Consider the following 24,886-nt stretch of genomic DNA (forward strand, 5'->3'; position numbering starts at 1 on the left):
AGAAGCAGCGCATTAAAGAGAAATAACCAGGAGAAAGACCGATGAATTAAAGAAAGTGCCAGAAATAGCTACAAAGACATATAAAACTTTCCTCCCATATAGACCCGATACCAGCAAGCTTAAACTTTTCACTTTAATCACTCATGTCCTAGAGGCACTGCCTTGTCACCTTAAACCCCAAGACGGGGGTTGGGGCGATGGTGGAGGAGGCCCCTGGGGGGGAAGGGGCGAGTTAGAGGGGGGAGGGTGTCTCCTAGGTACGTGGATATGGAAAACTAAGGTGTCAGTGGGGAGTGGGGACCCACCATTGGGGACCCGTCATCCGAGTGATAAAGGGTCAAGGAGTAAGTAGGCTGGGGGGGGGGGGTGTGGGGAAGGGAATGAGTGAGGGGTAAGGGGTCGCAAGGAAAAAATCCAAGGCCTCGCATACAAGTGGAAAGGACGCGCGCCGCAGCCCCGGAGCCGCCTGTCGCTCGCCCCCGCCTTCCCTTTTGCGCAGAATCCTCCCCTTGGCTGCAGCAGCGCGCTGCCCCCACCGGCCCGGCGCGCCGTGATCGATCGCAGGCTGCGTCAGAATGCTCCCCGCGTATAAATAGGGGTGGCAGGACCGCGCCGAGCCGCACACAGCCATCCACCTTCCCCTCTCCCACTCCCTCTCTCCCCGTTCTTCTCTCTGTAGGCCCCCATCTCCGCCGCCGGCCGGAGGGGCTCCGACCGCCACCATGAGTTCCTTCAGCTATGAGCCGTACTACTCGACCTCCTACAAGCGGCGCTACGTGGAGACGCCCCGGGTGCACATCTCCAGCGTGCGCAGCGGCTACAGCACCGCGCGCTCCGCTTACTCCAGCTACTCCGCGCCGGTCTCCTCCTCGCTGTCCGTGCGCCGCAGCTACTCGTCCAGCTCCGGCTCCTTGATGCCCAGTCTCGAGAACCTCGACCTGAGCCAGGTAGCCGCCATCAGCAACGACCTCAAGTCCATCCGCACCCAGGAGAAGGCGCAGCTGCAGGACCTCAACGACCGCTTCGCCAGCTTCATCGAGCGCGTGCACGAGCTGGAGCAGCAGAACAAGGTGCTGGAAGCCGAGCTGCTGGTGCTGCGCCAGAAGCACTCCGAGCCCTCCCGCTTCCGGGCGCTGTACGAGCAGGAGATCCGCGACCTGCGCCTGGCGGCGGAAGACGCCACCAACGAGAAGCAGGCGCTCCAGGGCGAGCGCGAAGGGCTGGAGGAGACTTTGCGCAACCTGCAGGCGCGCTATGAAGAGGAGGTGCTGAGCCGCGAGGACGCCGAGGGCCGGCTGATGGAAGCGCGCAAAGGAGCCGACGAGGCCGCGCTCGCCCGCGCCGAGCTCGAAAAGCGCATCGACAGCCTGATGGACGAAATCGCCTTCCTGAAGAAAGTGCACGAAGAGGAGATCGCCGAGCTGCAGGCGCAGATCCAGTACGCGCAGATCTCCGTGGAGATGGACGTGTCCTCCAAGCCCGACCTCTCCGCCGCGCTCAAGGACATCCGCGCTCAGTACGAGAAGCTGGCCGCCAAGAACATGCAGAACGCCGAAGAGTGGTTCAAGAGCCGCTTCACGGTGCTGACCGAGAGCGCCGCCAAGAACACCGACGCGGTGCGCGCCGCCAAGGACGAAGTGTCCGAGAGCCGCCGCCTGCTCAAGGCCAAGACCCTGGAGATCGAAGCATGCCGGGGCATGAACGAAGCGCTGGAGAAGCAGCTGCAGGAGCTGGAGGACAAGCAGAACGCCGACATTAGTGCTATGCAGGTACAGCACCGTGCAAAACACGGTGGGGGCGGGGAGGGAGCTGCAGGAGCAAGTTGTGGGGGTGGGTGGGGGGAGGGTGGAGAGTCGAGGGCGCGCCCAGGAAGTGGAGGCCAGGGAGGGGGCGTCCGCTAGCAGCCAGTGGGGAGCAGAACTTGACTCCCTGGAGACTGTGTGGGAGGGGTGGGGCACTTGGAGGGCGGGGGCGGGGGTGCGACTGCAGTCTGAGGGGACGGGTTCGGTGCAGTTGAATTTACTCCGCAGTAAAGCTGCCCAGCCCTGCAAGGGTAGGGTGGAGTGGGTGCAGGGGTGGATCTGGGCGTTGCCTCTGGCCTGCCTCTCTACTGCCTTTCATCAACCACAAGTCGCTTTGCGGCACAGATTGGACCATCTGCTTACTAAATTCGGCAGGGAGCTCTCATTAGTTCCGAAGGATACCTGTGCCCAACCATGCTTTAGGGACTGGTTTTATCAACCACTCCTTTCCCTGAGGTAGACAGGAATGCAGTCCAAACTGTAGTAGGTAAAGATGTTCGCAGTAAAACATTTCTTTTCTTTTTTTTAAAGGATTTTCCTTTTCTGGGAAGGAGAAAAAGTAATGTCAACCCCCAGAAAATATTTCAGATGAAATTAGCATTATTTCTTATCTAGCTGCTTCCTACTCGTGTGAAGAAATGGAGTAATTTCTTGCACGGGATTTTGGAGTCAAGTTGACTAATGAATGTGAAACAAAGTTTTTTAAGTCAATGAAAAATATTTTTGCAGGCATTGTACGGTGATCATTAGACTGTGATAATGAAAAGAAAACCAAGAATTTTTCTCCCATCAGATGAAAAAACAAATTTCTTTTTGTTTTCATTTCATGCTTCCTGAAGCGAGATTTGTTTGCTTGTTTGTTTTTCTAATCCAAGTAAGGAAAGGTTAAACAAGAGAAAAGGCAGTTCTTTTAGGGCGGATTTTATCTGAGGCGTGCACTTGGGTTGTAAGTAGGTTAGGCCTTTGCAGCCATACTGCAGTAAAATGATAGCAGTCGGATTTATGCTCAGATTCCCCCCCACCCCCCATCCTCCACCAGGACACAATCAACAAATTAGAAAATGAATTGAGAACCACAAAGAGCGAAATGGCCCGATACCTTAAAGAATACCAAGACCTCCTCAACGTGAAGATGGCTTTGGACATTGAGATTGCAGCTTACAGGTAAAAACAGGGTGGGGTGGTAGGAGCCGTTCAGCTTTAGGAAGAAAATCATATGTCATTCACATTGAGTCAGAAACCTTCAAGACTAGTCCTTTGAAATAGACGTTTGCTTTCTGGCTTTTTCCAAGAAGAAGGTGATTATTAGACAAATACAGAAGAATTTGACCCTGGGATCGTGAGTTCTGCTCTTGGTGTCTCCTTACACTTTAAATCGAAGAGACAGGACTGTTTTCAGTTTGTTTGTCGTTTGTGTGTTTGCTTGTTTTTCTGCTTTTTTTTCTTTTTCCTGGTGTCGGGCACAACATCCCCAGACATGAGGTTTCCATAATTCCCAGCCCTGCTCCTGCTCCCCTTTGCCTTTAAGGATGGCATTAGGGGAAGAGGGGTCGTGGTGGGCTCAGATAGGGCAAGTAATTCACCACACTTCCTGTGTTCTTGTTCATTAACCCCATCCTCCCGTGCCTTCCCAGGAAACTCTTGGAAGGTGAGGAGACCCGGCTCAGTTTCACCAGCGTGGGAAGCATCACCAGCGGCTATTCCCAGAGCTCTCAGGTCTTTGGCCGATCTGCCTATGGCGGTTTACAGACCAGCTCCTACCTGATGTCTGCGCGCTCCTTCCCGTCTTACTACACCAGCCACGTCCAGGAGGAGCAGATCGAGGTGGAGGAGACCATTGAGGCTGCAAAGGCCGAGGAAGCCAAGGACGAACCCCCCTCTGAAGGAGAAGCTGAGGAGGAGGAGAAGGAGAAGGAGGAGGCTGAGGAGGAGGAAGGAGCCGAAGAGGAAGAAGGTATGATAAAAAAGAAATCCCCACAACTTCCAGAACAGTCAGGGCGTGGATATTTGCTAGGAGATGGGTAAGGGGAAGTGAAGCTGCGTTTATGCCAAGAAGTCTTACTTGTATATATATGACTTTAGAATCTTAAATGATCCCTTTTATCTAGTTATCCGGCAAGCCCCGGAGTAAGTGTCTGATTTCTCAAATTGGTTGCCCTCTCAGCGGTACGCATCTCCCTCTGCCCAGCTTGGGAGTTTGTTGAGAATAGCATTTCAAAATATCCTCCTCCTGCTGTCTCTTCGTTCCCCGTGAACATTTCAGCAGTCTGTTTAACCCGGCGGTCGGGTGGCCGAGAGAACAGAAGTAGTTTTTTTAAATAAGCGTTTGCCTTTTGGCTTCTTCGAAGAAGAAGGTATTGGTGGCCAGTGTTCAGCACGTCCGTTGTGTGTGTTTGGGGAGGTGGACCTGAGAGATTTGGGGGAGGGCTTTCTGACATTTGGGTTTTCACACAGAACCTTAGCAGAAAGGCGTGGACTGACGTACCCCGGATTTGGAGTTTGTAAACTTTCTCTTTATGTTAAAGCTGCCAAGGAAGAATCCGAGGAGGCCAAGGAGGAAGAAGAAGGAGGCGAAGACGAAGGAGAAGAAACCAAAGAAGCTGAGGAAGAGGAGAAGAAAGATGGAGGTGCTGGGGAGGAACAAGCCACTAAAAAGAAAGATTGAGCCCCTCTTTCCTTAATTGTTCCAGGAAGAATTCTCCCGAAATCAGGTCAACCCCATCGCCGACCAACCAGTTGAGTTCCAGATATTATATGAATTAAGAAGTCAATATATGTATAATTCTGAGATGACTTAGGTTGGACTTTAAATGTTGTGCTATGACTTTTTTCCTTACGCAGAGTATCCGTTTGCTTGCAGAGTGGCTTCCTGGCTCGCTGCCAGCCTGTGCATGGTCCACGCTTATGAGTTCAGGATCTATGGCAATGTGAATAATTCAGATGTTTACAATAAAAAACACACACACACATGAATAAACGAATTCACTAATGTTAATGTTAAACTTCATGGTAAAAATAGCCCTTTGAACCTTTGGTGGTTAGAAATTAAAGACCTCGAATGATGTGCAATAAATAGTAAATAAAGTTACACTGAATGTCATTTCTTGCTGTGGTTGTTGACTTACTTAAAATATCTTAAAGAAGGCACCAGTCGAAGGCATATACAAGTGGACTGTCGACCTCCAAATTTTTACGATGTCCAAATTTTAACAATTACAATGCATTTTTCCCCCCCGATTGGTAACTCTGAGGGATACATTTAGGTCATGACCGTTCATGAAATCTCTCCCCTCGAAAATTTTGCTGGTAGTGAACTTGAGTAAATGAGAATTTCTGGGGTCTTTCTTTTATAATTAGCAATATACTTTGCCCGTAAAATGTACTGTGTAACGTTGGGAATGGTTTTCTTGGAGGCAATGGTGTAATATGATAAAAACACCTTTTGGGGTAAATAGGTAACTTAATAATATGATATGGATAGAAGGTGAATCCCACCCATCCATTATTATAACCGCATTATTTTGATATAGTCTGAATATCATGAGCAGAAGTTGAAACCCAAGCAGTTGATAAAATCAGAAGGAGTTTTTTTTTTTTCCATGTATAACTTGGACGGAGAGAGCAAGAGTACCAAAGATTATTTGCCATTGCAAACGTATTGCCTGCAATCCTGAGCTCATGATTCAGTGTGGTGTTAGCTTGATTCCACTGCTTCAAGTAAACAACATTTAGTGGCACCCATTGGAAGCTTTTCAAAAGCTACAGATACAGCTAATTTAATTATCTGTCACTAAAGGGAGGAGATGATATGCCAGAATGTCACAGTGCCATTGCTCTGCATGTCTTCACCGGGAAATACTTGGATTTCAGCGATCGCTCTAACTGGTTGGCCATGGCCTCAGACACACACCCCGCCCATCCTCCGTGTTCACTGTAAAGCCATGAAAGCTCTTGCACTTGCACTTGATGTGGAATGTAGATGAAATTACTGATGATCCACTTGTTCTGCTTTTGTTCTTACACGATTGCTTTGTCAGCTAATTCCGTTCAATGTCTGTTCTCTGGACAACTTTTAAAAGCTAACAAACCCGAGAGCCCAGTGGTCTTTATTTAAATGTATCCGATTCTTCACACTACCTATTTCTGGTTAAATATCTGTCACCGAACAAATAGGTAGAATTAGTTATTTATTTATCCTGCCGCCATGGGTTTGAGCCGAGAAGATTCTCAGTATAGTGGCCTCTAAAGACCCGGAGTCACCTCAGAAGGCAAGCTTTTCACATTGATGTTCATTAAATATGGGAGGCTACACATGGTAACAATGAGATGCAAATGATATGTAAAACACTTTCGCCAAATGGAAACGGTTGGTTTGAGAATTGCTTGAAGGAAGAACACTGTACCATATTCTATCCTGTGTGCCAAAATAAAATACTGAAAAACCCAAACTAAATGGATCTGGAAGTCTTTAACAACGTTCGTTTTAACTTGGTACGTGGGTCAGTACCTCTCTCCCTCCTGCTCCCCATGCGGCTCTTTCAGTATCCCTTCCCCCCAGTTGATGACGCCACTCCACACTCATCCAATTCTGCAAACCAGAGATTGGGCATGACCTCAGACCTCTCGTTGCTTCTCCCCGATCCCTCTGGTCTAAGCGAACCAAGTTTTCCTGATGTAATCACCTACATATCTTGCGTGTCCCCATCCACACCTCTCCTTTCACACGGACACCACCCTAGGAAACCCAGCGTCTCCTCTTGTCTTTCTTTGCTCGGCACGCTACAGTAAGCCATTGTTTGAAAAGGAAAATTTTGATCATCTCGTCCCCTTGATTGACATCCCTCAGGGGCACCTGGGTGGCTCAGAGGGTTGAGTGTCTGACTGCCGCTCAGGTCGTGATCTCCCGGTTTGTGAGTTCGAACCCCACATCTGGCTCGCTGCTGTCAGTCTGTCCGCACAGATCCTCTTGGGATCCTCTGTCCCCCTCTCTCTGCCACTCCTCTACCTGCACTCTCCCCAAAATTAATAAATATTAAAAAAAAAATCCTCCAATCGTTTCCCATCTCTTTTAAGGTAAAAATCAAAGTCTTTAAAATGACCTGACCCCGAACTCCTTCTCTGACTTCATGCTGTGTGGGTCCTGTTGTCCCTTACTTCCGGTGCTCCCACCACCCTGGCCCTCCGTTCCTCCACCTGTCACAGGGTTTTTGCTGATTTCTCCATCGGGAGCACTCTTCTTTCCTTCCCTCATTCTTGCCCAGTTGTAGTTCAGTTGTCATTCCTTTGGAGAAGCCTCCCGTAACTGGGTTAAATTCCTCTACTAAATGTGTGCTTAAGACCACGTAGAGTTTGTAGACTTTTACACACTTGCAATCAGCATCTATTTCCATGATCCTCTGATAAATGTCTGAATTCCCTGAAGATCTAATGGGATCTTCAGAAGCATGGCTATCAGACCCCATGCTCACCATTTTGTCCCCAGCATCTAGCATCGCTCCTACTGTAGTCGAACACAAATAGACACTGAATTCATAACTTCTCAACAGATTAGAACGCCTAGAAAGGCAAGAGTATTTAATTAATCAGTCCCATCCCCAGTTCCAACACCTTGTGGGAAGAGCAGAGATCCAAGAATCACCGTTTCGTCTGTATTCTAGTGTTGCTTGTATTGGAGCCCTGGCCATATCCCCACCCCTACCCCCACTCCAGCCTCCTGGAGTTTCAGCTGCGGAAAGGTTCAAGGCCTGATGTGTCAGTTCCTTTCTAGATTCATGATTTAACATTCCTGAAAAACTTGTGGAAGTTCAGGCTAAATGTCTGAATGGGAAACATACATATATAACTATTATGCTCACCCCCCAAATCCATCACTTAAAGGGAATTGCTCAACTTACTGTAAAGTTGCATTCCTAGCATTAACTCGGTAAGCAATCAATCTGGTTATTACTATTTTTCGTAACGCTGTCAGAGAGGTCACTGTGTCCCAGGCACTGATCTGAGTACGTTACATGCGTTCCCTCATCAATTCCTTTCTTACATCAACATTCTCAGTCCAGTATGATTATCATCCCCCTTTTACAGAGGAGAAACTAAAGGTTAGGTAAGTTGACCAAGGTCACACAGCTAGTTTGCAGAAGGGCTGGGATTCAAACCTCACAGTCAGCTCTGAAGTCCGTGCTCTTAACCAGTACATCACACTGCTTCTCCTTGGCCGTCAGGTTGGGATGCATCCTTGCGGAACCAGAGCAGATTTTCAGCGGCAGGTGACAGTGGCCCGGGCGTTTTCGCAGAATTAGAAGAATTTTTAGAATGCGGTTCTTATACCAAACAAGGGGCACATTTGCATTTAGGGTTCCACTGTAGTTTCTTGGGATGCTCATGCTTCTAATTCCTTTGATTATTTATGTCCATATCTTAATTCCTCTGCTTACCTTTAAGCTGTTGGAAGGCAGGAACCAGGCTTTGTGAACAGATAAACGTGAAGGTTATCTTCAAGGATCATTAACTTCCGGGGATGTTGGTTCTCATGGTGTTATTCTTCTATTTGGTCATCGTTTTCTAGTTTTGCTCATATTTAACTGGTTCTCTTGTTTATTTCTCTTTCTGCTCTTCCTTTTCTTTATCCCCCTCTTCCTCCTCTCCCTCCTCCCTCTGGCATATCTTTCTTGTTGTAAGCCATTCCAAATTACTTTGGGAAGGGGATAAAGGTTGATGAAATAAAGAAATGTCTTTGTTTCCTTCTATAACATCCAACAAAGTGCCTTGCATTTAGTGGGCATTTTAAGAAATAAGTCTAGAATGGCAAAGGTTTGATGATGTTTATGAGAGCTTTCCATAAATATGGCCACGATGGAGAATTCTTTCTCTCTTGGAAACAGAATGTGAGATATTAGAATTTGTCCAGCCATAATTCATGTTTGAAAGGGGAGAGGATAATTCTGAGTATTGTCCTCTTTGGGAAATGTCCACCAAAATGGAGTGCAGTGAATTATGCAAGCTATGAAAGGGAGCCATTTTCACTTAAGGTCTTCTAGAAAATTCCCAGCGAAGGTCTTATTATATGAGTTAGAAAGCCAAAAGGTAAAGCATTATGGGGAAAAAAGAAAATCTCAGCATCCCGAGAATGTAACTATTGGTAGTCCTTTTTCTTTTCTACTTCAACATAGATAATGATTTGTTGTTTTTTTAAAAAATTTTTAACGTTTATTTATTATTGAGAGACAGAGACAGAGCATGAGCATATGAGGGACAGAGAGAGAGGAGGAGACACAGAACCTGAAGCAGGCTCCGGGCTCTGCGCTGTTATCACAGAGCTCGACGTGGGGCTTGAACTCACAAACCATGAGATCATGACCTAAGCCGAAGTCTGACGCTTAACCGACTGAGCCACCCAGGCGCCCCCATAGATAATGATTTGTATGGTGGGTTTTAAAAAATAATGTAACAACAGTATTCAAAACAAATTTAAAATGGAAAAAAAAATCACATTTCATCAATTCAAACACCACTATTTTCATTTATATATTCTTCTTTAGTTCTTGCTTCTATTAATACATATTTAGACATAGCTTGTCCATTCATTCCATTCCTATTAATCATGTGACAGGCACTGTTCTAAGTACAAGGCATAAGACAGACAATATCCCTGCATTCAGGGGCAACAGTGGCGTGTGTGTGTAAGGGTGCACACGCGTGTGTGTAAACAGACAATAAACAAGTAAATTACTTAAAAAGTATGTTGCATTGGATTCGAGCCAGACATGCAGTGATGTGGGGAAAGAATGTTCCAGGTAGAGGGAACAGTAAGAGCAGAAGCTGGGCTTGCTTCAACCCAGAAAAATGCCTTAAGCTTGTTGCTGAATATTAAGGATGAGACCGAAAGTAAAAGAGTTGAGAGGAAAAGGGCAGAGGCCAGATTACGCAGGGGCTAGTAGACCAAGGAATTTCCATTTTATTCCTTGTGCAGTAAGACAGTTTTGAAGGGGTTAGGCCTGGGAAAGTGACGTGACCTGATTTCTGCCTTATGAGGACCATGCTGGCTCCTGCATAGAGAATGGATTTTAGGAAAGGAAGACTCCAAGTGGAGAGACTAACTAAACACTTGTTTTAGTCCAGATAAGAGAAGATGGTGGCTAAGGACGGTGGCAGCAGACGTGGCATGATGTGGAATGATTTATTTTACTGACACAGTGAATACTTGCAGGGGGAAAGTAGTAAACAGTACCTTATTTTTGATAACTACATAATATTGATCAAATTAAAATTTTTTAACGTTTATTCATTTTTGGGACAGAGAGAGACAGAGCATGAACGGGGGAGGGTCAGTGAGAGGGAGACACAGAATCGGAAGCAGGCTCCAGGCTCCGAGCTGTCAGCACGAGGTCCAACGAGGGGCTCGAACCCACGAGCTGTGAGATCATGACCTGAGCCGAAGTCGGACGCTCAACCGACCGAGCCACCCAGGCGCCCCAATATTCATCAAATTAATATGCAGTAAGTATTGGGGCGCCTGGGTGGCTCGGTCAGTTAAGCGTCCGACTTCGGCTCAGGTCACGATCTCACGGTCCGTGAGTTCGAGCCCCGCGTCGGGCTCTGTGCTGACCGCTCAGAGCCTGGAGCCTGTTTCGGATTCTGTGTCTCCCTCTCTCTCTGCCCCTCCCCTGTTCATGCTCTGTCTCTCTCTGTCTCAAAAATAAATAAACGTTAAAAAAAATTAAAAAAAATATGCAGTAAGTATTAGCTGCTGATTGCTGCATAACAAATCACTCCAAAACTTAGTGGCTTGAAACAATCCCAATCACCCCTTATTTCTTAGTTTCTGCAGATCAGGAATTTGCGAGTAGCGCTGTTGGGATGTTTTGGGTCTGGGTCTCTAATGGGGTTGTAGTCAGATGTTGACTGACGTTATCTGAAGGCTTGACTAGGCCTGCAGCATCTACTTCAAGGTGGTTCACTGACTTGGCTGGCGATGCCTACTCCATGTGGGTCTTTCCATGTGAGCCACCTTGAGGATCCTTAGGATACAGCAGCTGGCCTTCCCTCCCAACCCCCCCCCCCCCCCCCCCCCAGCAAGGCTTCCAAGAAACCAAGGCAGAAGTTGCAATGTCTTTTATGACCTAGCCTTGAAAGTGACACCCCATCCTTTTCACTGTATTCTTTTGGTCACAGAGACCAGCCTTTCTGATTCAGTGTGAGAGAGAACTACAAAAAGAAATAGACATCAAGAGGCGAAGGTCACTGGAGGTAGTGGGCAGATGATGATTTCTATTATGGATAAATCATCCATTGAAGAGATTCGGAAACAGTCCCAGCTTATTCTTGTTGTTCTCATCACTGTACTCGTCCTTAATTGATCAGATGTCCCAACTTTTTTTTTTTTTTTAATTTTTTTTTTTAACGTTTATTTATTTTTGAGACACAGAGAGACAGAGCATGAACAGGGGAGGGGCAGAGAGAGAGAGGGAGACACAGAATCTGAAACAGGCTCCAGGCTCTGAGCTGTCAGCACAGAGCCCGACGCGGGGCTCGAACTCACGGACCGCGAGATCGTGACCTGGCCGAAGTCGGACGCTTAACCGACTGCGCCACCCAGGCGCCCCCAGATGTCCCAACTTAAGTTTAAAAATATGTTCAGGAAAATTATAGACAGCTTGGCAATGAGTATCTTTATCAATGGATTTCTTCCTGCTTGTCCTATTGAAGTATTTCTTTTTTTTTTTAAGTTTATTTAATTTCTTTTGAGAGAGAGAGAGAGAGAGAGAGAGAGAGAGAGAATCCCAAGCACGCTTCATACTGTCCTTGCAGAGCTTGATGAGGGGCTCAAACTCACCATGAGATCATGACCTGAGCTGAAACCAAGAGTCAGATGCTTAACAGACTGAGCCACCCAGGTGCCCCTCTATTGAAGTATTTCTTTGGTAATTCCCCTGGTGGGATTATGTGTCAAAAGGGTATTACACGCATTTGAATAGCTCCTGATATGTATCCCCATATTATTTTTCTATAAAGCTTGATAGCTATACTTCAAGGCCTTGGCCTTCCTAAGCTAAGGAATGAAATGAATTCATTGGAAATGAAATATGTATTATTTTAGTCAAATAGGATAAATATGGTGGGATAAATATCCTATTTAGTCAAATAGGATAAATAGGCAACTAGTACCTAACTTATGGTAGGTTGTGACAGAAAAATAAAAGTTGAGGTGGTCAAACCTATCCCGGTTGACTTCACATTTTTTTTTTAACACCTTAGATTCTGCTATAGGGCGCACATAATTTTCAAGGAAACACTTCTGCTAAACAGAAGTCATGTTCTTCTGGGATGAGCACTGGGTGTTGTATGGAAACCAATTTGACAATAAATTTCATATATTAAAAAAAATAAACAGAAGTCATGTTGATTACAGCTAGTCTTAAATATGAAGTTGCTTTGGCAAAAAAAACCCTCAGAGGCTGCCGATGAGACTTAGTTTCTTGTAGCTATTAAAAAACATTTGCATTTGTGTCTCGATGGCCATGAACCCCCTTGCTCTTAGCTACATGCCATTCTTTCAATCTATAACCACCCACATCTGTATAATTTCATATGGAGTACAGGCCGTTTCCTGATATGACAACTAAAAAACAAACAAGCAAGGGAACAAAACAAAACGCTAGCAGGATGCTTCCAGGCAGGAAGACGAATATTCATTCCCCTGTTACTCTGCATTGACCTTTTACTAAACACAGAAACCCTGCATTAAAACTCTATCCGGGGTTTTACCCAATCATCCCTTGCTTGCGAGAAAGGAACGACCTACTCATTCCGAGTCGTTAGTTTGCTTCTAATCATTTCTTCACTGGAAACCCCTGTCTTTCTCTCGCAGAGGTTACACCGCCCAGGCACACATGCGCACACCTGATCCAGAGTTGCTGGCGCTCCCCTCCCCCGCCGAGGCACGTACTGGGGAGCATATGTGTGCGAGAGAGTCTCAGCTGCACGCCCCGAATCATTCGCACAGTTTAAGACAGAAGAATTGGTGTCAGACATGTGAAATCAGAGGGCGATTTGGAGGCGAGAATAAAACGCACCACCTTCCCCAGGCACAGGCACAATGTGTTAGTCAGGTGGCCCCGGGGACTGGCCGGGTTCCGAGGGCACACTGCTGCACTTAGTGCAAGAATGCGCGTGCAGCCGTGACCTGAGAGCGTGAACCAAATCTCCAGAGGGCCTTAGTGGCTTTAGGGACCTGGTAGGAGCATCTGGGAAAGATCCAGGAGCCAGAGACTCAGCTGGTTTCCTATTTCCCCCTGTCACTTCGTGCCTGTCCCCAATTCCTTCCAGCCCCACTGAAGACTGGAAATTAGAAAACGGCCAGGGTGCCTCCTGAGAGTGCTTCGGTCACCCGGAACTCGGCCGAAGGCTCCAGAAAGGAGGAGTGGAAGCGGAGTTCAGCTTCTACGGCACTGCGGCACTTTTCCCCGGGGTGACGCACAGCCCTTAAACAAACGCCCCCCTCCCCCACGCAAAGCAATGAACCTGGCGTATTTTCGGGTGGGGGTAGGGTATTGTTTGGGCCCCCTCCTCAGTTTGTTATTCCGAGAGGGGGCGGGGCAGGCGTCTTTCGGGTCAAGGGGCAGCAGCCAGGAGCCTCTGCAGCCCTGCACCTCTTCCCTGCACGCTTGCACAGCAACACTTCGCGCAAACTCCGAGAGCATTTAAGAAGAGGTACTTCCTTTCGCCCACGGGCAGGGCGTCCTTCCCGAGGAGCTCAAGGTCCAACTGCAGACTCTCGAGCCTGCCTCCTCGGCTTCCCAGGACCGGACCCGTCGCCGCAAGATGCTCCACCCCCCCCCCACCCCCAACGCCCCCCACCTCCCACCCCCAACGCCCCTCCCCCCACTCCGGCCGGCGCCTCGCAGGATCCGGGCCCCTCAGCCAAGAGCTGGTGCGCTTCCAGAAAGAACCGAGCGCATTTGAGGGTGTTTTAAAGTTACACTGAAAATACGTGGCATTCTCCTATTTTTTGGAACACTTTGAACAAAACCAGCGTAACCTGTTAGAATCTAATGACCGGAGACTAAAATCTTTGAAAAATCAAAATGCTAAAAAGTGCGGGTGTCACTTTTTCTCCCCCTGCAAGCCGACCCTCGGGTCGCCTCGGCGCCACCCTCACTCTCACGTCGCCACTGGTCAGAGCTCTTTTTTTTTCCCCTCCCCCCCCGCCTTCCAAGGAGAGACCTGGGGTCGGGCCCGGCGTGCGCGGAGTGGGGGGCTCTTAACCACCTGCTTCCTTCTGCGCAGTTAACGTGCGCACCCCGGGGATGCTTCCCGGAGGGGAAGCCAGCGGGGCGTAGGGACCCCGTGTAGCCTGAAGCCCGCCCCCCCCGCGGAGAGCGATCTCCGCCAAAGGGCAGCTTGCGGCCGCCGCACGACCTCCAGCCACGGGGACCCCCGCCCCCACCTCACCCCGCCAACGGTAAAGTGCCAGGACTCAAAATGCTTCAGAGCAGATTGGGTGACACACATTCTCGGCAGGAAGCCCAGCCTTCTGGGGATGGGGCGAGAGGGCGGAGAGGGGAAAGGGGGAGGCGCCCGGAATCCTCGTTGTGCTCGATCTTTCTCCCGGTCGCCGCGTCCCGAGTACACCCGGGAAAGGTCCGCAGCGGCACTGCGCCCACTGCGGTCGCCGGGCGTGGCGCGACCGGGCGTCTCGCCAGAAGCGTAGCCTCTCGGGCAACTTCTGTCGCCGGTCCTTCTCTGCAAGCCAGAGAGGCGTCTCAGCCAGGGCGTGGGCTGGCTCCCGGAGCCCAAGCCGGACCCGGGAAAGGGGGCAAGCGCAGTCACTCTAGATTGTTCCTCTTCCCTCGGAGGCCCGGCCTGAAGCTTAAGCCGCTCAGGAGTCGGGTTTTATTTGTAAAGAAGCCGTACTCTGAGGCTTCGGCGGTGCCGCGTTGGGGGAGGGTGGACACTGGAGGGAGGGGACCAGACCCGGGGAAAGCAGCGCAGCCTCAGGCGGGCTTGGTAAGACCTCGTGCTGATACCGTAGGGTAGAGTGACTGGCTGCGTTTGCGTCCCTTGGATGCATGTTAGAAACGCAGAGCCTCGGCCCCACCCCGAGCCCAGGGAACCAGAACCTGCATTTTTAACCGGATACGCAGGTGATTCGGGTGCACGTTAAGTGTGAACCGCTCCAGTAAAGAACAGAACCGGTGCAGATCTGCAGCTCACTCCCGCTCTTGGGTGTGGAGGGGGGAGGCAGAGAAGGTGTATGGCGTTTTCGTGCAACAAAAGGGAGCCAGAAGAGGCTCAGCTGTCTCCCTTGGCTTGTTCTAAGCTAAGCACTGGCCAAAGGCCAGACAAGAAACATTCGCTCATTATCCCAGACGGTTTTGCTGGAAGAACTTGTGTAGCATATTGAGGGTCAGCCCTCAGTTCCATTTGGAGGCCTGATGAGGTAAGGCCCTTTGGTACTTGCCTTTGCGCTGAGCTTAAGGACTCCCCCCCCCCCCCCACCTTTGAGGCCACTCAGGCCCTTGTGGGGCCTTTATGGGAGAATCCAAGTGAAAATTATTAGTATAATATTGTCTCACCCTCTTCTGAGGAGGTGGTTGGAAGACACGCACTAGAAGTTTCTCTGGATCTCAAATCAGCCCCAGGGAGAGCTTCAGCATGGCCTGGGATCAGGCAGAGTCGCCCTGGTGTATGGAAGGCCCAATGGAAGGAAGCAGCCAAGGTGCAGAAGAAGCTCAAAGCCTCTGAGCCCACCTCCCCAGCCAGTGTTGGTTCTGGAGCTGGACGCCATGTTTAGGAGCTCATTGTAGGCCACACCTACTAGTAAGGGTTCCAGGAAGTTTTTACCATTCATTCATTCATTCATTCATATACTATCCTTCAGCCCTGGGGGGTGCGGCATTTATAGCAAAAATACCCTGTTTTGGGGGCGCCTGGGTGGCTCAGTCGGTTAAGCTTCCGACTTCGGCTCAGGTCATGATCTCATGGTTTGTGAGTTCAAGCCCCGCATCCGGCCCTGGGCTGACAGCTCAGAGCCTGGAGCCTGCTTCAGATCCTGTGTCTCCCCCTCTCTCTGCCCCTCCCCTGCTCATGCTCTCTCTCTCTCTCTCTCTCAAAAATAAACATTAAAAAATTTTTTTTTAGGGGCGCCTGGGTGGCGCAGTCGGTTAAGCGTCCGACTTCAGCCAGGTCACGATCTCGCGGTCTGTGAGTTCGAGCCCCGCGTCAGGCTCTGGGCTGATGGCTCAGAGCCTGGAGCCTGTTTCCGATTCTGTGTCTCCCTCTCTCTCTGCCCCCTCCCCCGTTCATGCTCTGTTTCTCTCTGTCCCAAAAATAAATAAACGTTGAAAAAAAAAAATTTTAAAATAAAAAAAAAAAAAAATTTTTTTTTAAATGTCCTGTTTTTATAGAGGCAGATGAGTTTTTTAAAATGTATATGTTATCTCAGGCGATATGGGTAACCATGAAAAATGAAATAGAGTAATAAGTGAGATAGAGTTTGACTGGAGGGTGCACTTTTATGCTGGTTGGTCAGGGAAGGTTTCTCTGTTAGAGGACATTGTTCAAAGACCTGAAACGAGAGAGCGAGAGAGAGCCATGCAGATAACAGGTGCCCTGAGGTGGGAGCCTGCTCAGTGTGTCGGAATAAGATTATTCCGGGTGAAATGTGGTACAAAATGAGGTCAGAGAGGTAGTGGGTAGGCGAGGTGGAGCCTTGCAGACGTGGTGAGGACTTTCGATTTTACTGTGTGGGAGATGGAAACCCATGGGGAGTCTTTGGAGGATTTCCAGCCAGAGCAGTGACGTGGCGTGACTTTCGTGTTAAAAGAGTCATTCTGGCTGTGCGTGAAAGATAAGTGAGGGGGGTGAATGTGGAGGTTACTGACGGTTGGTGAGCAATGATGACGGTCTGTTCTTGGGTAATTGTGCTGGGGGGGGGGTGGTGGGTTGGGGTAGAATTCTGCACGTATTTTGAAAGCAGAGCCACTGGAATTTGCTGGAAGTTTGGGTGCGGGAGAATCAGTGGGGTCAAGGATAACCCCCGAAGGTTTTCATCTGAGAAAGTAGGAGGATGGAGTTTTCACTGAATGAAGCGGGCAAGAGGCAGCAGGTTTGGGATCAGGGGCACCATCAAGGGTAGGATTCATCCACAGTGTGTTTGGGGCTGCAATCAGATACGTGTGTTTGAAATTCAACGCCGGGGGTACAAATCTCGCTGGTGTTTTCAAGTTCTCCTCTTTGATAATTGTTAGCACCTCAAAGAAAGACTCCCATGAGTGCAAAATTTCATAAAGTGGTAGAATTCAAGGCAACTGAGATTCAGGAGAGTGAAATGACTTGCACGATACACTTGATTATAGCAGAGCTGGAACTGGGTTCTGAGACTCCAGTGTCTCTCCCGGAACCATGCAGTGCTCTCCTGTCGGAAATATATTGTTATTCTAGCTCATGTTTGATGGTCCAGGTATCAGTAGACTGTATTATAGTCTTGTTCTGTTACAGCAACATTGGTACCACACTGGACAGATCAGTACCATTTACCGTGGGCTTTTCTCTCCCTCTCTCCTTTCCTCCCTCTCTTTCTGGGGTTTTTGACTTTGATCGTTTGATACCTAATCCACGGAAGAGTTCTACCAGGGGTGACCCGTTGCCTTGGAAATAAGTGTATAAATCAGACAAGCTCCAAGTGTTGTGAAACTCATCCGTCTAGATCAACAATGAGTTGTTCACGTGAAAAAGAAAATACACACGGTGTGAGAAACCACTCGAAATCTTCTTCTTAACAGATACTTGCCTATAAAAATCAGCAAGCTGAAGTTAGCGGTTTGTTTCTCAATTCAGTGCACTAGTGGGGGAAGTCAGCCTTCACACGCTGGGAATTGCCTTTGCGCCCTTTCCCCTGGGAGATGGAAAGCTGCCATTCCGGTGTGGAGAGCAGTGTGGGGGGAGCCAGGCCCTGCTGTCATCTTGGAAGGACGGGGCTGTCACCCCAGCAGCATGGAGTCTGGAGCTCTGTCTCTTATAAATAAGAGCTCCCTTCTCCCGAGGCATGCATGTGGGACACGGGGTTGAGCATGAGGTGAAAGGACCAGAAAATAAAGCCAGCCATTTCATTTGAGAGCAAATTGCCGATCATAATTCCTGAGGAATAAAAAGCAGACTTTCTTGGCCAGGAATGACTGGACTCTGAAGCACCCAAAGAAGACAATTGCCTCGAAAGACTTCAGTAGTCTCATGGCAGTTGCAAGTGGTCCACGTATGCCATTGTCACCAAGGCCACCTTAGACTGTTAAAGCCGGGACATTCATTTTACCTCTATGCCATCAGGCGTGTTTTCTCCTTTGTCCCCATCCTACTATCCATATGGGGATAAATTCCCCATCTGTGCACGCCTTTCATTCTTCATAGCTGACGCTTTCATTTCAATGGTTATAAAAATTATCACCATCATCAGATACAGGGTTGACCGTGTTTTTTACTTTTGAGAGCATTACACCCTTTCTCATAACATGGCCTGCTGGGAGGGCATGCATCGTACACATTTTACAGGTAAGATCAAAGCACAGAGTTTTTTGGCAATTGGTTTCCTTTGAGATGTCAGGTCTACTTTAATGTCTCGTGGGCAGTCACCTTCCCGTGGCGAAACCAATGTCTTATTTCCCTACCTCTTCCCTAAACCCGCCCTCTTCTAAGGTCTTCTGCAGGTGTTCCCGTATCAATATGGAAGCCCCACGCTCCCCATTTCCCAGCCCAAACACTCTGGAGTCACCTTCGATTTCTCTTTTCTTCTGCTGCCTGCAGCTCTCCGTTGACAAATTGCACGGACTTTGCTTTCAAAGTGTGACCAGTGACCTGGTACTTCCCCCCCCCCCCCCCCGCCCCGATCACGAACACTACCTTTTTTATTCCAAGCTGGATCCCAAACTCTCTTGCCCAGATAAGTACAATAGAGTCCTGACTGGCCCCTTTGTCCTCAGCTCCTCCTGTCCCCCTTCTGTACTCAACACAGTGGCCTGAGTGATTCTTTGCAAATGTACCTGTCTCACCCCTTTGCTCACAACCCTCTAAACCTTTGCACTTTCTGTGGCCTGCAAGGACCTCCTGGAGCAGGTCCCACCTCTCTTGGTCACCCCGTTCCCTCTTTTGTTCCTTTTTAAAAAATGTTTATTTATTTTAAATTTTTTTTTTTCAACGTTTATTTATCTTTGGGACAGAGAGAGACAGAGCATGAATGGGGGAGGGGCAGAGAGAGAGGGAGACACAGAATCGGAAACAGGCTCCAGGCTCTGAGCCATCAGCCCAGAGCCCGACGCGGGGCTCGAACCCACGGACCGCGAGATCGTGACCTGGCTGAAGTCGGACGCTTAACCGACTGCGCCACCCAGGCGCCCCTATTTATTTACTTTAAGAGAGGGGAGGGGCAGAGAGAAGGAGGGAGAGAATCCACGCTGTCAGCACAGAGCCGCACCCTGGGCTCGATCTCATGAACCCTGCGATCATGACCTGAGCTGAAATCAAGAGTTGGACGCTTAACCCACTGAGCCACCCGAGGCGCCCCTCGCCCACTTCCCTCTTGACTCTTCTGTTCCCCCCAGCCTGGCCTCCTAGTCCCTCCCCGGACATGCCAAGCAAGGTTTTGCTTGCAGCCTTTGCACTTGATGTTCCTTTTGCCTGGAATGGATTTTCTCCTACGTAACTGCTTCTTTCTCATAGGTATGCTGTCTTTACTAGAGAGGCCTCCCTTAACTACCCTATATGCAAGTGCAACTTCTTTCTCCCCACTCAGCACTTCCTAACCTCCTTACCCCCCTTCCCTTTTCTCCAAAGCATTTATTATCCTCGAATCCTGTATATTTTCTTTTCTTTTTTTCCCCCTTCTCGTTTCCTACAGGAATATAAAGTCCATGAGGGCAGGGACTTAACTTATTCACTACTCTATTCCTTGGGCCTAGAGCTATGAATGTCCCGTAAAATATTTGTGCTTACCAATATTGGGTGGACGGATGAATGAATGAATGAATGAATGAGTTAATGCGTTTGGAGCTGTTCAGGATGGAACGGACTGCTTGGACCTCATCACTGGGGGGTTTTTCAACACTGTCAGACTGTTATAAAGTGGACTTAAGGATCACAGGGGTAGGACTAAACTAGATGGCCTTCAAGGGAAGTGTTTTCGTGTAGACAGCATGTATCTGAGAGAACTGGTCTGAATACCTACCCGTTCTGTGACATTGGATAATTCTTTTTAGTCCCCTATCTTCAATTCTTTACCTGTTACGAAGGATTTTATACTTTCCTTCTCATAGGGTGGTTATGACCTTGAAAGTCAACAGGGTCCTTCATGTAAAGCATTTAGCCTATTTCTGACATTTACCAAATGCATGGCAAACATCAAAAAAAGATGTATAACAAACATCAACTGTGATGATAATGTCACTTCCATCCTTGGGATTCTGAGAATTTTTTTTTTAATGTTTATTTTATTTATTTTTGAGAGACAGAGACAGCGTGAGCAGGAGAGGGCAGAGAGAGAGAGAGGGAGACCTAGAATATGAAGCAGGCTCCAGGCTCCGAGCTGTCAGCACAGAGCCTGACGCAGGGCTTGAACTCATGAGCCGTGAGATCGTGACCTGAGCCGAAGTCGGACGCTCAACCGACTGAGCCACCCAGCTGCCCCAAGGATTCTGAGAATCTTTGAGGGGACATGCCCAAGGCCACTCAAGAGAAGAGTGTACTTTTTGACTATTAGGCCATGTTTTTCCCACCAAACTACATTGTCCATTCTTTCTCTTCAGGCTTTCTTGTTCTGGTAAGATTCCTGCCTCTCCTAATCCTCCCTTGTTCTCTTGAATTGCTTTCTTTTTTGAATTTTTTTCCCAAACACGTTTCGCCTACATCATGACCCTGGCCGTAGATATTTTATTTTCCATAATGCCAATTTTTAAGCCCAAACAACCTCACCAAGATTGCTTACGCCGCATGATATTCAAGTCAGATGAACCAAATATCAGTTTCTCACTCTCGTAGCTGATAGGTCTCTCCCATGAACTGGATGCTCAATGAACATCTGTGGATTATAAATTGGTAGTTTGAGCTTTAAGAAAGGGCCAATAATTGGGGCTTAGTCGATTGGGCGGCCGACTTCGGCTCAGGTCACGATCTTACAGTTCGTGTGTTCAAGCCCATGTCAGGCTCTGTGCTGACAGCTCAGAGCCTGGAGCTGCTTCAGAGTCTGTGTCTCCCTCTCTCTTTCCCTTCCCCCCCTCGTGCACTGTCTCTCTCTCTCTCTCTCTCCCAAAAATAAAATTAACATTAAAAAAATTAAAAACAAAGAAAGGGCCAATAATAATAATAAAATAGTAATAATTGTTGTCAACAAAATCTGTTTATTTTCATAATCTATATAGTTTGGGGCTGTAATACTACAGCTTGAAAACTGTTGAATCACCTGGAATAAATAGATGAACAGTGACCACAGACGGGGGAGGGGGTCGTTTGAAAGAGGATAGTGGAGTCTAATAAATGCTGTGTCCATGAAATATCCAGTCATGGTGATGAGTTTGAAATAAAATGGAAAAAAAAACATTTATAATGTATTGGAAAATATTACTTAATTTGTTACAGAAAACACGGATTACATAATGATATTTTCAGAATGATCACACCTACCCGTATCAAATTCGTACATAGAAAAACGTTGGAAATATGCTGAAATATAACAGGTCTCTAAGATGGCAGGAATATGGATGAATATCCTCAAATGCCATTATTCCACAATGGATATTCATTACACTTGACGGTAAAAATTAAGTATCTTTTCTGTTAAGAAACGTCCTAGGAATGCATGGGGTAGGGGCCGCTGGTGACTCTCCCCTGATGCAGATAAATCACCTCCCTGAGCTTCCGTTGCTGCAAATTGAGAAGAGATATCACAATATCTGTCCTACATATTGTGAGGCCTTAAAGTGGATGATGTATCTGAAGCTACTTTCTAACCTGTAGAGAAACGTACAAGTTTTAGGTGTTTTAATCATCGGCATTGCTGTAGAGACACATGTTGCCGTTGCCTAGAGACTCATGTGACCAGCTATCTTTGGTATGGCTCTTCTCCAGCATATTTTCTGACCTTCTGTCTCTCTGGGGGCACAAACACAGAGCCAGGCCTCACGTGCTTCTTGGGTGACCGTGCTGGACGTGCTGTAAGGGAGGGAGGCCTGGAATAAGAAAGCACTATCGGTTATAAGGAGACTCTGGTTTTCCTGGCACCTTAGTTTTTTGTTTTTGTTTTTTTTTTTTTTAATTTTTTTTTCAACGTTTATTTATTTTTGGGACAGAGAGAGACAGAGCATGAACGGGCGAGGGGCAGAGAGAGAGGGAGACACAGAATCGGAAACAGGCTCCAGGCTCTGAGCCATCAGCCCAGAGCCCGACGCGGGGCTCGAACTCACGGAACGCGAGATCGTGACCTGGCTGAAGTCGGACGCTTAACCGACTGCGCCACCCAGGCGCCCCTTGGCACCTTAGTTTTGAAATGATTCCTGCTTGAGTGCTGCGTCCAATTAGGTAAAAACTGGATTTTGAGTCTCTTAACCCTAGCCCTTGTTGTCCCTGAGACCCAGCTGTGTCCTGATCATTTTCTGCATTCGCGTCTAATTCCTGCCATTGTTTTAGTTCCAAAGTGGATCAGATGCCCTAACCTTGATTCGTGTGAGAAACAGCCCATGCTTGTCAGCTGAGGACCTCAGCTTTGCGGGTAGCATTTGAGCCTTCTTTCATCTGACATGGGCAGTTTTTCCAGCTAGCGAGATGCAGAGTAGTTGAGATCCGCTCCGTCCGCCACCGTTGCTGCACTGTCTCCTCCTTGTAGGGAAGGATGTGACCCTGGCAGGATGATATGACCTTCCCCTTGGCAAGCAGTTCATGCTGAGGGGTCATATGCTGAGCGGTCCTAGTGCCCATTCTTTGCCTTTTAGAGGCAAAGGACATCTGCTAAGACCCTCATTCCTGAGTAAGAGGAGTCATTCCATAAAGAAGACGAGCTACATAAGGAGCTTGCACATTCCCTTGGTCTAAAGCTGGAAGTGGGGAACATTCTGGATGGACTAGTGACCCATTGATTTTCATCTGTTGATCCGATGATTAATGATCTTAATTATTATACACAATCTTGGAACTTTTGTTGGACGAGGGGGAAGAGAAAGACGGGGGCTTTGAAAAGCAGTGCATATGAAGGAGAAAAAAGCAGAGAGCAGAAAGGAGGCTGGGATGGACACTCCATGATTGTTTTAACCTTTCTAGAACTTTCACTTTATTTTTTATTTTTTTTTTTAATTTATTTTTGGGACAGAGAGAGACAGAGCATGAACGGGGGAGGGGCAGAGAGAGAGGGAGACACAGAATCGGAAACAGGCTCCAGGCTCTGAGCCATCAGCCCAGAGCCCGACTCGAGGCTCGAACTCACGGAGCGCGAGATCGTGACCTGGATGAAGTCGGACGCTTAACCGACTGCGCCACCCAGGCGCCCCTAGAACTTTCACTTTAAAGATATCTTGGATCAAACCAACATTTGGATTTTCCTGGGTTACTGATCCCTAGACTAGTTCTCGTGACCCTAGCTTCCTGGCTGGTCAGTCATTGTCTTTTGTTTTTTCCTTTTCAAATTTTTATTTAAATCCTAGTTTGTTAACATACAGTGCAATATTGGTTTCAGGAGCAGAATTCAGTGATTTATCATTTATACACAACACCCAGTGCTCATCACAACAAGTGCCCTCCTTAATGCCCATCACCCACCTACCCATCCCACACCCACTTCCCTCCATCAACCCTCAGTTTGTTCTCTATCTTGAAGAGTCTCTTACGGTTTGGGGCACCTGGGTGGTTCAGTTTGTTGTGTCCGACTTCCGCTCACGTCATGATCTCACGGTTTGTGGGTTCGAGCCCCGTGTCAGGCTCTGTCCTGACAGCTCAAAACCTGGAGCCTGCTTCGGATTCTGTGTCCCCTCTCTCTCTGCCCCTCCCCTGCTAGTGCTCTGTCTTTCTCGGTCTCTCAAGAATGAATAAAAACGTTAAAAAAAAAAAAAAGAGTCTCTTATGGTTCCTTTTTTTCCTCCTCCCATTTGCTCATCTGTTTTCTTTCTTAAATTCCACATATGAATGAAATCATACGGTATTTGTCTTTCTCTGACTGACTTATTTCACTTAGCGTAATACAATCTAGCTCCATTCACATCGTGGCAAATGGCAAGATTTCATTCTTCTTGATGGCTGGGTAATATTCTATTATATATACATCCACATCTTCTTTATCCACTCATCAGTTCATGGACATTTGGGCTCTCTCCATAGTTTGGCTATTGTTGATAATGCTGCTATAAATACTGGGGTGCCTGCGCCCTTTGAATCTGGAGTTTTGTATCCTTTGGGTAAATACCAAGTAGCAGTTGCTGGGTTATAGGTTGGTTCTATTTTTAACTTTTTGAGGAACCTCTATACGGTTTTCCAGAGCGGCTGCACCAGTTTGCATTCCTACCAACAGTGCGGGAGGGTTTCCCTTTCCCTACATCCTCACCGACACCTGTGGTTTCTGGTGTTGTTAATTTTAGCCATTCAGTCTTAGTCATCGTTAACACAAGCTAAAATAAACACACATTCCCTGACTAATGACAAACAATATTTACTGAGCTCTAACACAGGTTAGAGAATTTACTCTGACCTAAATGCTTCCCAAGAAGTCTATCCCTTAATCCTCAAAATAAGTCTATTATCGGCCCTTTTTGGCCGATGAGAAAACCGATGGTCAGAAAGAGAGTTGCCCACGGTCGCCTAGTGAGTGTGTCAGTCATGGGTCAGTTTGTGCTCAGCTCCATATCTGGCGTTGGCCTTGCTCTGCTCTGTAGGAGAGGGAACTACATATCCCAGGCTCCTTTGCAGAATAGCTTGCGGCGGGGGGCGGGGGGGGGGTGAATATTGGCCCATGGGAAGTACTGATGAAAGAGAAGGAAACGAGGAGGGGACAATCAGAGAATTTTCCCTGCCATTCCTGGCCCTGCTTTAAGGCAGCTTGTCCAGTGGTAACTGCCTCTTCTTTT

The 24,886-nt window shown here is 47.9% G+C and overlaps 1 protein-coding gene across 1 annotated transcript; it reads left to right on the plus strand.

Annotated features, from left to right (window-relative positions):
• Positions 1-550: 550 nt before the first annotated feature.
• Positions 551-4,902, plus strand: NEFL (neurofilament light chain). Its single transcript, XM_086703431.1, has 4 exons — positions 551-1,769; positions 2,842-2,966; positions 3,437-3,756; positions 4,328-4,902. The coding sequence occupies exons 1-4, from the start codon at positions 723-725 to the stop codon at positions 4,465-4,467; spliced, it is 1,632 nt and encodes a 543-aa protein (XP_086559557.1). The 5' UTR covers positions 551-722; the 3' UTR covers positions 4,468-4,902.
• The last annotated feature ends 19,984 nt before the right edge of the window (positions 4,903-24,886 follow it).

The sequence above is a fragment of the Puma concolor genome, chromosome B1, assembly GCF_028749965.1.
Source record: "Puma concolor isolate L17-30 chromosome B1, mPumCon1.1.hap2, whole genome shotgun sequence".
NCBI classification, from domain to species: Eukaryota; Metazoa; Chordata; class Mammalia; order Carnivora; family Felidae; genus Puma; species Puma concolor.

Bases quoted from the DNA above. Each gene is read 5' to 3' on its own strand.
- NEFL (XM_086703431.1), top strand. From the start codon at position 723: ATGAGTTCCTTCAGCTATGAGCCGTACTACTCGACCTCCTACAAGCGG. The intron at 1,770-2,841 runs GTACAGCACCGT...ATCCTCCACCAG, and splicing joins CCGACATTAGTGCTATGCAG to GACACAATCAACAAATTAGA. The intron at 2,967-3,436 runs GTAAAAACAGGG...GTGCCTTCCCAG, and splicing joins ATTGAGATTGCAGCTTACAG to GAAACTCTTGGAAGGTGAGG.